The sequence below is a fragment of the Phyllobates terribilis genome, unplaced genomic scaffold (assembly GCF_046119375.1).
Source record: "Phyllobates terribilis strain yellow unplaced genomic scaffold, ASM4611937v1 Scaffold_8__6_contigs__length_399053987, whole genome shotgun sequence".
NCBI classification, from domain to species: Eukaryota; Metazoa; Chordata; class Amphibia; order Anura; family Dendrobatidae; genus Phyllobates; species Phyllobates terribilis.
Window position 1 is genome coordinate 164,030,164 of NW_027362768.1, and position 16,548 is coordinate 164,046,711.

Sequence of the window (16,548 nt, forward strand, 5' to 3'; positions counted from 1 at the left end):
ACCAGGAGATGGAATCCAGTGTGAAACCAGATTTCGAACCAACAGAATTTATCAGTGTGAACCAGTGAGGATGAAAAATACACCCAAGAGAGAACCAAAATCCAAACCAGAAAACAATTGAGGTCAAGATGTCAAAGAACAGTATCAGAACCAAGGTAGAACCAGAGTTAGAACTAGTAGATGTTATCAGAAGTCAGTACCAGAAGTTGATACAGGATAATACAGGACCTAAAATATGTCTATTTAGGACTTTAGATCCAAAAATATGCAAAAGAAAAACCTAGACGCACAGTTAGGCTCCAGATAAACCACTGAAAGAACTAGAAGAAAACAATTCTTCAGACTGTTCCAGACTTAGAGACAACCTACCACCGAGTCAAAAGCTGACAGTTTTTGTTCTTATTTTATTACTGCTGCTCCACTGAGTATTATTTTTTTTGTAAAATCATCCATCAATCGTTCCCAGAGATATGGGTCGTTTTATTTTTTTGGTCTGTACCAAGGGGGTGTTGATTGCAATATAACTACAAAGAGTGATAAAATTGGGCATACTAGATAAAAAGACCCAAATCTCCAGATCTGAAAGTTTTAAAGCAGTTAAAAAAAACAGAATACAAAGGGAACAGCAAGAATAAAATAGAGAAAAAAATGGCAATTTTTGACAAATTTGATCTGGTGGCAGATCCTCATTAAGGTTTATTTACATGGACAAGTAATTGGTGAACACTTATTTCTAATCATGAGCCCATATTAACATATATATAGTCAATCAGCTCTCGTTCATGGACTTAAATCGGCCCTGGTAAGTGGGTTTCTAGTCCAGGCATTAAATATAACTATAATTAGCTGAGATTAACAGAAGAATTGATCATCAAATAATCATTTTTTAATAAACCATAGCCTGCCTCCTCTATCTACATACATTGATATCTCCTTTAAAACTTTTTCTAGGATCTTTTTCTTTACATAAATGCATACATTTTGGGCTAAAATTCATTTTTACAACTGGGTTTCTTTAATCATGTTATCAATTTGGCTCCTACAGGCTCTGTATATCACAGTACACAGCTGGCAGCAGAAAGTTGTAACTATGAATCCATCAGAAAACTTGCTCTGTCAGTGATTTCTCTGCAAGGAGAAATGTTACCCCTTAGATACTGGTCTGACGCCTCTCATCCAGCCATACCAGAACTCACACTTTGCAGTGATGAGGGGCAGTACCCCAAAACACAGTGTCTGCAAATTGAGTTTCTGGTTCTGGCTTATATCCTACAGTCATATGAAAAAGTTTGGGCACCCCTATTAATCTTAAGCTTAATGTTTTATAAAAATTGGTGTTTTTGCAACAGCTATTTCAGTTTGATATATGTAATAACTGTTGGACACAGTAATGTTTCTGCCTTGAAATGAGGTTTATTGTACTAACAGATAATGTGCAATCTGCATTCAAACAAAATTTGACAGGTGCATAAGTATGGGCACCCTTATCATTTTCTTGTTTTAAATACTCCTACCTACTTTTTACTGACTTACTAAAGCACTTTTTTTGGTTTTGTAACCTCATTGAGATTTGAACTTCATAGCCAGGTGTATGCAATCATGAGAAAAGCTACTTAAAGGGGCTACTTGCAAGTTGTTCTCCTGTTTGAATCTCCTCTGAAGAGTGGCATCATGGGCTCCTCAAAACAACTGTCAAATGATCTGAAAACAAAGATTATTCAACATAGTTGTTCAGGGGAAGGATACAAAACGCTGTCTCAGAGATTTAACCTGTCAATTTCCACTGTGAGGAACATAGTAAGGAAATGGAAGAACACAGGGACAGTTCTTGTTAAGGCCAGAAGTGGCAGGCCAAGAAAAACATCAGAAAGGCAGAGAAGAAGAATGGTGAGATCAGTCAAGGACAATCCTCAGACCACCTCCAGAGAGCTGCAGCATCAACTTGCTGCAGATGGTGTCACTGTGCATCGGTCAACTATACAACGCACTTTGCACAAAGAGAAGCTGTATGGGAGAGTGATGCAAAAGAAGCCGTTTCTGCAAGCACGCCACAAACAGAGTCGGCTGAGGTATGCAAAAGCACATTTGGAGAAGCCAATTTCTTTTTGGAAGAAGGTCCTGTGGACTGATGAAACCAAGATTGAGTTGTTTGGTCATACAAAATGGCGTTATGCATGGCGGCAAAAAAACAGCATTCCAAGAAAAACACTTGCTACACACAGTAAAATTTGGTGGAGGTTCCATCATGCTTTGGGGCTGTGTGGCCAATGCCGGCACTGGGAATCTTGTTAAAGTTGAGGGACGCATGGATTCCACTCAGTATCAGCAGATTCTTGACAATAATGTTCAAGAATCAGTGATAAAGTTGAAGTTACGCAGGGGATGGATCTTTCAGCAAGACAATGATCCAAAACACTGCTCCAAATCTACTCAGGCATTCATGCAGAGGAACAATTACAATGTTCTGGAATGGCCATCCCAGTCCCCAGACCTGAATATCATTGAACATCTGTGGGATCATTTGAAGAGGGCTGTCCATGCTCGGCGACCATCAAATTTAACTGAACTGGAATTGTTTTGTAAAGAGGAATGGTCAAATATACCTTCATCCAGGATCCAGGAACTCATTAAAAGCTACAGGAAGCGACTAGAGGCTGTTATTTTTGCAAAAGGAGGATCTACTAAATATTAATGTCACTTTTCTGGCGAGGTGCCCATACTTATGCACCTGTCAAATTTTGTTTGAATGCAGATTGCACATTTTCTGTTAGTACAATAAACCTCATTTCAAGGCAGAAACATTACTGTGTCCAACAGTTATTACATATATCAAACTGAAATAGCTGTTGCAAAAACACCAATTTTTATAAAACATTAAGATTAAGATTAATAGGGGTGCCCAAACTTTTTCATATAACTGTAAGTCATGTGATAAGGCTCGTTAAAGGGGCACTATTGACTTTTAGGATTGCTACTTCCTATAGGCAGCACTACAGTTCTAGTCCTCTTCCTCTCTGAAGAGAAAATTAGCATATTTCCTAGAGGAGCATTGTGGCTTTAAAAGTCTCCTCATCTGACATGCTTAACATGTCGCTCTCCTACAAGGAGAAATGGTACCCCTTAGATATTCGTAGTGATTGTAACTCTTATCTTTCAGCTACTGAACTCCGAGCTTTGATGTGGATACATGAGCCGCCTCGGCTTCAGATGAGCATTGAATAATTTGAAATAGATCTGTAATAGATCGCTCAGTGCACATCGGCTTCCACCTTACTTGGGAGCACAATGATCTTTTGAGGAGCACAAAAAATAATTTCAACCGATGAACGAGCTTTTTGCTTGTTCATCGGGTGATTTGCAGCCTGTTCAGACTGCTCGATTATCGTGAATGAGCGTTCCTAGGACATATAGAAAGTCTACCATCAACACGAGCTCACTGACGGATTCACTTTAACTCTTTTTGCAACCAGCAGGAATTTTTATGGATCATTATACGTACCTCCTGTAATCTTCCCAGGTGCTGGAGAAGAACTTGTTGTGGATTGAGTGTTTACTGTCACATTTGGATTAGTGGTCTTTACTGATTCTGGACCTCCACTTGTGTTAATAGACACACTACTAGAAGCTCTTGTTGTCTCTCCTGATACTGTAGGACCACTTGCCCCAGATGTGGTTTTTATGCTCCCACTTGGAATAGTAGTTGCACTACTACCAGAGGATCTTGTAGTCGGCCGAGTTACTAGAGAACTTCTTGTGCCGGATTGAGTGTTTATGGTGACATTTGGATTAGTAGTCTTTCTTGATCCTGTAACACTACTTGGGTGAGTAGATACAGAACTTGTTATCTCTCCAGGCACTGAAGCACCACTTGTTCTAGATGGGGTTGTAAAGCTTAGATCTGGACTAGTAGATGCTCCATGTGTAGATTTTGTAGTCTGCCCAGATGCTGGAGAAACACTTGCTGTGGATTGAGCGTTTACCGTCACATTTGGATTAGTTGTCTTTCCTGATCCTGGACTGCCACTTGGGTTACTAGACACACTACTTGAAGCTCTTGTTGTGTCTCCTGGTACTGTTGGACCACTTGCCCCAGGTGTGGATTTTGAGCTTACACTAACACTAGTGGAGGACCCACTATCTGAGGATGTTCTTGTGCTCGTTCCAGGTTCCTGAGTAGTTCTTGTTCCGGATGTGGTTATTTCAGACCTAGAAATAGTTGTTGAACCAGTGATTGCAGCTGCGTTAATTGGGAGATAGGAAGAAGACACATGAGTTAAAATTGAATGAATTTGAGTAAGTCTATCTGCAGTATATATGTGCTGCTTTGTTCACTGTTAGGCAACTTCTTTTTTTTTCAAAGCTCTCCTGTATTTTAAAGATGTACAGAAGAATTGCAGTAATACGTTTTCTGGGTCAAAGAGAATTGAAGATGTTCCTTTTAGCCTCGGGTTATTGCAGCATTTTTAGTCATTTTCATTGCTGTTACTATTTTAACTTGTTAGTTCCATTAAAACCTCCTTCCATTTCCCTCTATTGAAGGTGCATGTCATTAGCTTTTACCGTTAGATGAATTGAAGTTAGTAAAGGCTGTTATGCCTGGAAGAGTTTAGACTCTGTACCTAGACAAGATTGGCTAAAGGCCGACAAAACTGAGGTACAGAATTTAAGGGATCTTCTGATTTTTTTGCGTTATATTTTTCCTGTAAGAAGTCTCCCAGGCTTCACCGACTTCTGAGTAATCTCCGATTGGTTGTAACTGTTAGTAGAGATTGAGAGGCAGCAACAAGAACCAGAGTCTGCTTAGAGTTCCAGAACCAGAAGATGTAGTCTGTAGTCAGGACAACATGTTTGACTTAAGGACGAGTGTAAACCCAGGATAAGAAGTAAAACCAGAAGATGGAATCCAGTGTGGAACTAGATTTTGAACCAATAGAATTGACCAGTGTGAACCAGTCAGGATGAGAAATACACCCAGAAGAGAAGCAGAATCCAACCCGGAAACAATTGAGGTCCAGGTAATAGATACAGAACAGTATCAGAACCAAGGAAGAAACAGTCAGATCCAAAGTCAGAACCAGAAGTTGATACAGGATATAACAGGACCCAAAATTTGTCTATTTAGGACTTTAGATCCCAAAAAGTGCATAAGAAAAACCTAGACGCACAGTTAGGCTCCAGATAAACCACCGAAAGAACTAGAAAAAAACAATGCTTCAGAACGTTCCAGACTTGGAGACAACCTACCACCGAGTCAAAAGCTGACAGTTTTTGCTCTTATTTTATTTCTGCTGCTCCACTGAGTATTTTTTTGTTGTAAAAGAATCCATCAATCATTCCCAGAGATATGTTTTTTTTTTGGGGTCTTTATCAAGGGGGTGTTGATTACAGTGTAACTGCAAGAGTGATAAAATTGGGCATAATAAGTAAAAAGACCCAAATCTCTGGATCTGAACGTTTTTAAGCAGTTAAAAAAAAAGAATACAAAGGGAGCAGCAAGAATAAAATAGGAAAAAAGGCCATTTTTGACAAATTTCATCTGGTGGCAGGTCCTCATTAAGGTTTATTTACATAGACAAGTAATTGGTGAACAAATGGACTTAGCACTTATTTCTAATCATGAGCCCTATAAATATATATATTATCGGTCAGCTCTCGTTCATGGATTTAAATCGGCCCTTGTAAGTGTCCAGGCTTTAAATATAACTATAATTAGCTGAGATTAAGAGAAGAAATGATCATCAAATAAACATGTATGATAAACCATAGTCTGCCCCCTCTATCTACATACACTGGTATCTACTTTAAAACTTTTTATAGGATCTTTTTATAGGATCTTTTTCTTTATATAAATGCGTGTATCTTGAGCTAAAATTAATTTTTATAACTGGGTTTCATTAAACATTTTAACCATTTGGCTACTACAGGCTCTATATATCACAGTACACAGCTGGCAGCAGAAAGTGATAACTATGAATCCATCAGTAAACTTTCTCTGGTGGCAGTGATTGTAACTCTTATCTTTCATCTTCCTAACTCCGAGCTTTGATGTGGATACACGAGCTGCCTCGGCTTCAGATGAGCACTGAATAATCTGTAATACATCTGCAATAGATCGTTCCGTGCACATCGGCTGCCACTTCTCTCGGAGTACAATGATCTTTTGAGGAGCACAAAAAATAATTTCAACCAATGAACGAGCTTTTTGTTTGTTTGTCGGGTGATGTGCAGCCTGTTCAGACTGCTCGATTATAGTGATTGGGCGTTCCTAGGACATATAGAAAGTCTACCATCAACACGAGCTCACTGAGGGATTCACTTTAACTCTTTTTGCAACCAGCAGAGATTTTTGAGTTTACAGTTGGATCATTATACATACCTCCTGTAGTCGTCCCAGGTGCTGGAGAAGAAGAACTTGCTGTGGATTGAGTTTTTACCGTCACATTTGGATTAGTAGTCATTACTGATTCTGGACCTCCACTTGTGTTAATAGACACACTACTTGAAGCTTTTGTTGTCTCCCCTAATACTGTAGGAACACTTGCCCCAGATGTGGTTTTTATACTCCCACTTGAAATGGTAGCTGAACTACTACCAGAAGATCTTGTAGTCGGCCGAGTTACTAGAGAACTTCTTGTGCCGGATTGAGTGTTTATGGTGACATTTGGATTAGTAGTCTTTCTTGATCCTGTAACACTACTTGGGTGAGTAGATACAGAACTTGTTATCTCTCCAGGTACTGAAGCACCACTTGTCCTAGATGTGGTTGTGAAGCTTAGACCTGGACTAGTAGATGCACCATGTGTAGATTTTGTAGTCTGCCCAGATTCTGGAGAAGCACTTGCTGTGGATTGAGTGTTTACGGTCACATTTGGATTAGTTGTCTTTCCTGATTCTGGAGTACCACTTGGGTTACTAGACACACTACTTGAAGCTCTTGTTGTCTCTCCTGGTACTGTTGGACCACTTGCCCCAGGTGTGGTCTTTGAGCTTACACTAACACTAGTGGAGGATCCCCTATTTGAAGAAGTTCTTGTGCTGGTTCCAGGTTCCTGAGTAGTTCTTGTTCCGGATGTGGTTGTTATTTCAGACCTAGAAATAGTTGTTGAACCAGTGATTGCTGCTGCGTTAGTTGGGAGATAGGAAGAAGATACATGAGTTAAAATTGAATGAAGTTGAGTAAGTCTATCTGCAGTATATATGTACTGCTTTGTTCATTGTTGGGCAGTATCTTTTTTTATAAAAGCTCTGCTGTACTTTAAGGGTGTACAGAAGAATTACATTGATATGTTTCTGGAGTAAAGGAGAACTGAAGATGTCCCATTTAGCTTTAGGTTATTGCAGCATTGTTAGCCTTTTGTCTTCATGTTACTATTTTAACTTGTTAGTTCCATTAAAACCTCCTTCCATTTCCCTTTTATGAAAGGTGCGTGTCATTTAGTTTTACTATTAGAGGAATTGCGATAAGTAAGTGCTGTTATGACTGATACATATTATATCCTGTACTTTGACCAGATTGACCAAGGGCCGGCAAAATTGTAGTACAGCTTTTAAGGAATCCCTTTGATTTTTCACATTTATTTGTTTCTTTGATAAGAATCCCGAGCTTTACAGACTTCTGAGTAATCTCTGAATGGTTGCAACTGTGAGCAGAGATTGCATAGCAGGACAAGAACCGGCGTCAGATTACAGATCCAGAAAACCAGAAGATGTAGCTTGTAGTGAGGACCAGATGTTAGACTTCAGGAACAGTGAAAAAAAACAGGATCGGAAGCAAAACCAGGAAATGGAAACCAGTGTGGAACCAGATTTAGAATTAACCAGTGTGAACCAGTCAGGATGAGAAACACACCCAGGAGGGACCCACAATCCAAACCAGGAGACAATTGAGGTCCAGGTCATAGATAAAGAACAGTATCAGAACCAAATTAGAACCAGAGTTAGATCCAAATACAGAACTAGTAAGTGCTATCAGAAGTCAGTACCAGAAGTTGATATAGGAAATACCAGGACCCAAAATGTAAGTAATAAGGGCTATAGATCACAAAACGTGTACAAGAAAAACCCCGGCGCAAAGTTAGGCTCTAGCTCTAGATAAGCCACCGAAAGAACCAACTAGCATAAAACAATGTCTCAGGACTTCCCATACTTAGTGACGACCTGTCAGCAGGTCAGAAGTGGCCAGTTCTTGATCCTATTTTGTTTCTGCTGTTTGCGTATTTTTTTTTTCCTAAAAAATCCACCATATTTTCCATAGGTAATGGACTTTTTTATAGTACTAATTTTTCTGATCTTCACTAAGTGGATCTTGGTTACAGTTTAACTATGCAGAACAATACAAATTGGGCGCATTATATAATAGACCTATATCTCAAGATCTGCAAATTTTTAAGTAGTAAAGATCCCCAGAATCCTAAGGGGAGAAGCATGGAATAAATTAAGAGCAAAACCTGGCCACTTTTGACCATTTTGACCTGGTGGCATGTCCTCCTTAATGTCTATTTACATGGACAAATTGATGACTAAATGAACTTTGAACTTATTTCTAATCAGCAGCTTATATAAAGATATATATAGTAGATCAGCTCTTGCTCATGGCCTTTAATCGGCCCTTTTCAGCGGTTCTTTAGTCAAAGCTTTAACTATAACTAAAATTGACTGAGATTAAGACAAGAATACTGCACAAATAATCATGTATAATAAACTATAGCCTGCCCCCTCTATGTACATACACTGAGTGGTATCTCCTTTAAAACTTTTTATAGTTTTTTTTTTACATAACTGTCTGTATTTTGCGCTAAAATTCATTTTTAAAATTGAGTTTAATTAAACATTTGTAACCATTTGGGTCCTACAGGCTCTATATATCACAGTACACGTCTGGCAGCAGAAAGTGGTAACTATGAATCCACCAGTAAGCTTGCTCTGATGGTAGTGAAGGATTGTAACTCTTATCCTTCAACTAGTGAACGCTGAGCTTTGATGTGAATACACGAGCTTCAGATGAGCACTGAATAATCTGTAATGGATCTGATCGCTCAGTGCATTTTCTTGACAGCACGAAGATCTTTTGTGGAGCACAACAATTAATTTCAACTGATGAATGAGAGTTTTGGTTGTTCAGCAGATAATTTTCAGCCTGTTTGGACTGCTCGATTATTGTGGACGAGCGTTCCTAGGACCTTTACAAACTCTACCACCAAAATGAGCTCACTGATAAACTCACTTTAACTCTCTCTGCAGCCAGCAGCGATTTTAAGTTTATAATTTAATCATTCTACGCACCTTGTGTAGTCTTCCCAGATGTTGGAGAAGCACTTGCTGTGGATTGAGTGTTTATGGTGAGATTTGTATTAGTAGTCTTCCTTGATTCTGTAACACTACTTGGGTTAATAGTTATAGAACTTGTTGTCTCTCCAGGTACTGAAGCACCACTTGTCCTAGATGGGGTTGTGAACCTTAGACCTGGACTAGTAGATGCACCATGTGTAGATTTTGTAGTCTGCTCAGATGCTGGAGAAACACTTGTTGTGGATTGAGTGTTTACCGTCACATTTGGATTAGTTGTCTTTCCTGATCCTGGACTACCATCTGGGGTAGTAGACACACTACTTGAAGCTCTTGTTGTCTCTCCTGGTATTGTTGGACCACTTGCCCCAGATGTGGTTTCTGAGCTCCCACTTGGAATGGTAGTTGCACCACTTGTTCTAGATGGGGTTGTAAAGCTTAGATCTGGACTAGTAGATGCACCATGTGTAGATCTTGTAGTCTGCCCAGATGCTGGAGAAACACTTGCTGTGGATTGAGTGTTTATCGACACATTTGGATTAGTTGTCTTTCCTGATCCTGGACTACCACCTGGGTTAGTAGACACACTACTTGAAGCTCTTGTTGTCTCTCCTGGTATTGTTGGACCACTTGCCCCAGATGTGGTTTCTGAGCTCCCACTTGGAATGGTAGTTGCACCACTTGTCCTAGATAGGGTTGTGAAGCTTAGACCTGGACTAGTAGATGCACCATGTGTAGATTTTGTAGTCTGCTCAGATGCTGGAGAAACACTTGTTGTGGATTGAGTGTTTACCGTCACATTTGGATTAGTTGTCTTTCCTGATCCTGGACTACCACCTGGGGTAGTAGACACACTACTTGAAGCTCTTGTTGTCTCTCCTGGTACTGTTGGACCACTTGACCTAGTTGTGGTTTTTGAGCTTACACTAGCAATAGTGGAGGATCTACTATCTGAAGATGTTCTTGTGATCGTTCCAGGTTCCTGAGTAGTTCTTGTTTCGGATGTGGTTTTTATTTCAGACATAGACTTAGTTGTAGAACCACTGATTGCAGCTGCGTTAGTTGGGAGATAGGAAGAAAATACATGGGTTAAAATTGAATGAAGTTGAGTAAGTCTATCTTAATTATATATGTGCTGCTTTGTTCACTGTTAGGCCGCATTTTTTTTAAAGCTATGCTGTTCTTTAAAAATTTGAAGAAGAAATGCAGTGCTACGTTTTCTGGAGTAATAGTGAATTGAAGACGTTCCTCTTAGCCTCCGGTTATTGCAGCATTGTTACACATATGTTTTGCCGTTGCTTTTCCAGCTTGTTAGTTCCAAGAAAACCTCCTTCCATTTCTCGCCATTTCTCAAGGCAAGAAGTTTGTTTGGTCATACCGTTAGAAGAATTGTGGTTAGTAAGTGTTGTTGTGATTGACTGGAATGAATTAGACCTTTTACCATGACCAGATTGAGCATGACCAGGTTAAATAGAGATAGAGAGTCTAAGGAATCATTTGATGTTCATATTAATTCCTTCCTGCAAGAAGATTCCCAGGTCACAGCCTTGAAAATCATCTCTGAATGGATGCAACTGTAAGTAGAGCTTGAGCATCAGAACAAGAACCGGAGTCAGCAGATAGATCCCAGAACCAGGGGAAGAAGAGTGCAATCAGGACCAAATGTTACATTTTAGGAACAGTAGTAGCAGAACCAGAATCAGAAGCTGAGAGAGATGGAAACCAGTTCGGAACCAGATTTCACAACAACAGAAGAAACTAGCAGTGCAAGCCGGTCAGGATCAGAAATAAATCCAGGGGGAAACCAGAATCCAAAACCAGGAGACCTTTGAGATCCAGGTCATAGATAAAAAACAGTACCAGAGCCAATATAGGACCAGGGTTAGAACCAAAGTCAGAACCAGGAGATTTTGCCAAAAGTCAGTATCAGAAGTAGATGTAGGAAATATGAGTACCTTAAATTTTAGTAATTAATTCTCAGTACTATATAACACACAGTAAGGGTCTGGACAAGTCACCAAAGCACCAAATAACAGAAAACAAAGCTTCAATTGCATTCCTTAAGCTGCAATTACACTGAAATATTATCGTGAATGATCATTCTTAACAATGCTTGTTTCACGATAATCTTTCTGGAATTATCTGCGAACCAAAACTGACTGCTTTAATATTATCTAAGTCTTTACTAATCGGCAATTAGTTTCAGCCATAGTTACTCCCATACATCATCTTCAGCCTTAGTGGTGTGCGTAAATTACTAAAGTGATAACGATGCAGTATTATGGCCTTGCAGTGCTGAGGTTCTGGGTTCCCACCAAAGACCTCTGAAAGGAGTTTGTATGTTCTCCCCAGGTTTGCGTGTGTTTCCTCCAGGTTCCTCAGTTTCCTCACACACTTGAAATACATACTGATAGGGAATTTAGATTGTGAGCCCCAATGGGGACAGTAATGATAATGTCTGTAAAGCACTGTAGAATTAATGGTGCTATACAAGCGAGTGAAATAAATAAAATGTATACATTTTAGCTCTAATCATAGAAGATGACCAAACAAATTCTCGCAGCCTAGTAGCATCTGTGAATAACCCCTATAGTACATGTGCAGTCTCTGATACTGACTAAAGTACAACCTCTCAAGAATGATTGGGCTCAGACTGTTTTAGCTCATTTTTAGGTTCTCAGCGCTGGAACAGCAATGATCCCAGCTGTAGAATAGGAGGGTGTAGAATTACCATTTGTGGTAGATGAATTGGTCTCTACAGTCACAGGGGAACCCACTGTGGTAGTGATGGTTGGGGTGGTTGAAGTCGTAGTCGATAAACAGCCAGCACTACCACAGGTTACTGTAAGTGTTATTGTAGATGTTGTTACGTTGGTTGTGGAAATTTCAAAATGGTCATAGAATATCAGGTTTACTGAGCTACATCTGTGTATTCATATGTTTTACCTTTTATCTGTATTGGATATCTAGCTATGCGCCATTATACAATAGCCATAATCATTAGCTCCTTTAGCTCATTGTTAGGTTCTTATTGTAGAAACAGTTACTAATGATCACAGCTGTAGAATAAAAATGTGTAGAATTACCATTTGTAGTAGATGGACCAGGTGTTACTTGTGTATTTCCATTTGGAGTAGTGGTGGTTGAGGTCATAGTCGGTAAACAACCAGAACTACCACAGGTTACTGTAGATGTTATTGTAGGTTTTGTTTCTTCAGATGTGGAAGTGGCTGTGGTACTTGTTACAGGAGGTGAACTTTCTGACTGTGACCCAGGACTTGTAGTTACTGTAAGTGTACTGGGACTTACACCTATAAAATGGTCATATAATATCAGGTGTGTTGAGCTAAATCCTTTATGACGGTCTGTGCACATGTTAAAGGGACTCTGTCAGCACAGAATGACTGTTCAAACCAGGTACAGGTGCTCTTCACCATAGCCAAACATCTATGTGCACCTTCTCAGCTACTTGTTTTCCATCTATTGTCGCTCTTCTCTGGCACAATAAAGCCAAATCTGTCAATCAAAGAAGAGGATGGTGGAGATAGAGGGAAATAAAGTTGGTGGGAAGATGTACTGGACTGTTGGTCATGCCAAGGTTGTACTGAGCATCGGTGCTTGATATGAACAGTCACTCTTTTAAGTATTTGCTGCAGACATTTCTGCATCAAAAACCCATCTCTTGGCAGTAAAAACTTATCAAAACACACATCTTTGTCAAGTTTTTGATGCTTTTTTTCCCCAGTCATTAGAATAGGTTAAAAAATGTTGCAAATATGCTGACTAGCATTGGAAGCAAAAAATAAGCAATGTATGCATGGGAGTTCAGAAATCTCATTCACATTGCTTGGGCAATAAATGCTGGGTTTTTTTGCGGCAAAAATTGTAGGGAAAAATGTGGAAAAAAACGAGACCAACTTGACATGTGCACATACCCTAACTTGTAGTTTATTTATTCATATGTTTTACCTTTTCTCTATCATGGATATCATGGCTCTGATACTGGCTAAAGCACAACCAACCTCTGCAAGGGTGATTGGGACTCATTCAGCTAATGTTTTGGCTCTTAGCGCAGAAACAACAATAATTAATAATGATCACAGCTGTAGAATAGGAGAATGTAGAATTACCACTTGTAGTAGATGGATTGGGGGCAGTAGAACTCACTGGACCAGGTGTGAATTGTGTATTTCCATTTGGAGTAGTGGTGGTTGAGGTTGTAGTCGATAAACAACCTGTACTACCACAGGTTACTGTAGGTGTTGTTACTTTGGAGGTGGAAATTCCTGCAAAATGATCATAGAAAATCAGGATTACTGAGCTAAATCTTTTATCACTTGTAATTTGTGTATTCATTTGTTTTATCTTTTATCTATCTTGGATATCTCACTGTGCGACATTATATAATAGTCCTAATCATAGCGATGCCCAAACCAATGCTAGGAAGCAAGTAACATCCATGAATAACCCTTATAGTACATGCGCTGGCTCTGATAATGGCTAAAGCACAACCTCTGCAAGGATGATTGGGACTCATTTAGCTCATTTTTAGGTTATTAGTGCAGGAACAATAATTAATGGTCACAGTTATAGAATAAGAAGATGTAGAATTACCACTTGTAGTAGATGGATTGGGTGGAGAAGAAGTCCCTGGACCTGGTGTGATTTGTGTACTTCCATTTGGATTTGCGGTGGTTGGAGATTTAGTGGTAGAACGAGTTGAACCACAAGTCACTGGAAGTGTTGCTGTTGTTATACGCGTTGTTCCTTTAGAAGTGGTTGTGGTACTTCTTACCGGAGCTGAAGTTTGTGACTTTGACGCAGGAGTTGTAGTTCCTGCAAGCTCACTTGGAATTACATCTGCAAAATGAATGATCATAAAATATCAGGTTTAGTGATCTTAGTCCTTTATAACTTGTGTTTTGCTCATTCGTATGGTATTTTTTTATCTATCGCATATGGACAGGCATTTCAGGTGTCTGCTAAATTCATCACATGACAGACACCATTTGCACCCAATAGATCCTATTGACCTATAATAGGGTTCTCATGATTTCCGTCATGGTGTCCATTATATTACCAGAAAACATAATGGCTGCACACTGCGCTATTTCTTCTGACAAAAGTGACAGATTCTCCAACAAAAGCTCCAACATAGATATGAACATAACTTAAAGTATTTACAAAATGGGGAGAACCCCAAAAGAGACCCCTCTCTAACAAGCCATAAAATTTTTATTTCATATTTGATTAAAAACTTCTAGGGGTATATACACTGCTCAAAAAAATAAAGGGAACACTCAAATAACACATCCTAGATCTGAATGAATGAAATATTCTCATTGAATACTTTGTTCTGTACAAAGTTGAATGTGCTGACAACAAAATCACACAAAAATCATCAATGGAAATCAAATTTATTAACCAATGGAGGCCTGGATTTGGAGTCACCCCCAAAATTAAAGTGGAAAAACACACTACAGGCTGATCCAACTTTGATGTAATGTCCTTAAAACAAATCAAAATGAGTCTCAGTATTGTCTGTGGCCTCCACGTGCCTGTATGACCTCCCTACAACGCCTGGGCATGCTCCTGATGAGGTTGCGGATGGCCTCCTGTGGGATCTCCTCCCAGACCTGGACTAAAGCATCCGCCAACTCCTGGACAGTCTGTGGTGCAACGTGACGTTGGTGGATGGAGCGAGACATGATGTCCCAGATGTGCTCAACCGGATTCAGGTCTGGGGAACGGGCGGGCCAGTCCATAGCTTCAATGCCTTCATCTTGCAGGAACTGCTGACACACTCCAGCCACATGAGGTCTGGCATTGTCCTGCATTAGGAGGAACCCAGGGCCAACCGCTCCAGCATATGGTCTCACAAGGGGCCTGAGGATCTCATGTCGCGGTACCTAATGGCAGTCATGCTACCACTGGCGAGCACATGGAGGGCTGTGCGGCCCTCCAAAGAAATGCCACCCTACACCATTACTGACCCACTGCCAAACCGGTCATGCTGAAGGATGTTGCAGGCTGAAGATCGCTCTCCACTGCGTCTCCAGACTCTGTCATGTCTGTCACATGGGCGCCAGTGGCGACTTTGCCAATCCTGGTGTTCTGTGGCAAATGCCAAGCATCCTGCACGGTGTTGGGCTGTGAGCACAACCCCCATCTCTGGACATTGGGCCCTCATGCCACCCTCATGGAGTCGGTTTCTAACCGTTTGTGCAGACACATGCACATTTGTGGCCTGCTGGAGGTCATTTTGCAGGGCTCTGGCAGTGCACCTCCTGTTCCTCCTTTCACAAAGGCGGAGGTAGCGGTCCTGCTGCTGGGTTGTTGCTCTCCTACGGCCCCCTCCATGTCTCCTGGTGTATTGACCTGTCTCCTGGTAGCGCCTCCAGCTTCTGGACACTACGCTGACAGACACATCAAACCTTCTTGCCACAGCTCGCATTGATGTGCCATCCTGGATGAGCTGCACTGCCTGAGCAACTTCTGTGGGTTGTAGAGTCCGTCTCATGCTACCACGAGTGTGAAAGCACAACCAAAATTCAAAAGTGACCAGAACATCTGCCAGAAAGCATTGGTACTGAGATGTGGTCTGTGGTCACCACCTGCAGAACCACTCCTTTATTGAGTGTGTCTTGATAATTGCCAATAATTTCCATCTATTGTCTATTCCATTTGCACAACAGGACGTGAAATTGATTGTCAATCAGTGTTGCTTCCTAAGTGGACAGTTTGATTTCACATTCTTACTGTAAGTCTATGAGAGCTTCACCCTGCGTCTCATAGACTTACCTTGAGAAGTGTCAGCAAACATCTGGTCAGACACAACTCTGGTCACATGGTGCAGAAATTACCAGAGCGGCACTGAGAACAGCAGGAGATGGCAACTGGTAAGTATCTTACTATACACAGGGAACATATATTAGTGTTACCTATCCAGTGGGAAAAAGTGGTACTTTAAGATGTATAAAATTTGCTTATATTAAGGTTTGTATAAACAGAAACAGTGTTTCAATCATTGAATGTTATCACTATACCATTCTAATCACTAGGGACCAGACCTCTAAGACCCTTGTCTCTGCCGAGAATGAAGGGCAGAGGAGTAAAATACTGCCCCACTCAAGTGCACTTACATAGATGGGAGGGGTCCATCGGAGGACCGAAGGATTCCCTGGTGGGCAAGGTACTGACACATGCTACAGCAGCGCCTTAGTTGTGAAGAAAGTTGCTTTTCACAGGGGGATTAGTTGCTGG

General features: G+C 40.5%; 1 protein-coding gene across 22 annotated transcripts in view; it reads right to left on the reverse strand.

Moving 5' to 3' along the window:
• LOC141156998 (uncharacterized) overlaps positions 1-16,548 on the reverse strand; it is an 88,772-nt gene that overhangs the window by 38,098 nt on the left and 34,126 nt on the right. For 8 of the 22 annotated variants that reach the window (XM_073643665.1, XM_073643664.1, XM_073643656.1 and 5 more), the window contains exons 11-16: positions 13,900-14,145; positions 13,416-13,571; positions 12,372-12,596; positions 9,283-10,338; positions 6,377-7,120; positions 3,500-4,237 (exon numbers count right to left, since the gene is read on the reverse strand). In XM_073643665.1, coding sequence (XP_073499766.1) covers positions 3,500-4,237; positions 6,377-7,120; positions 9,283-10,338; positions 12,372-12,596; positions 13,416-13,571; positions 13,900-14,145 — 3,165 coding nt within the window. The remainder of the gene's footprint in view (positions 1-3,499; positions 4,238-6,376; positions 7,121-9,282; positions 10,339-12,371; positions 12,597-13,415; positions 13,572-13,899; positions 14,146-16,548) is intronic. The other 14 variants (XM_073643670.1, XM_073643666.1, XM_073643678.1 and 11 more) reach the window with 6 other exon arrangements.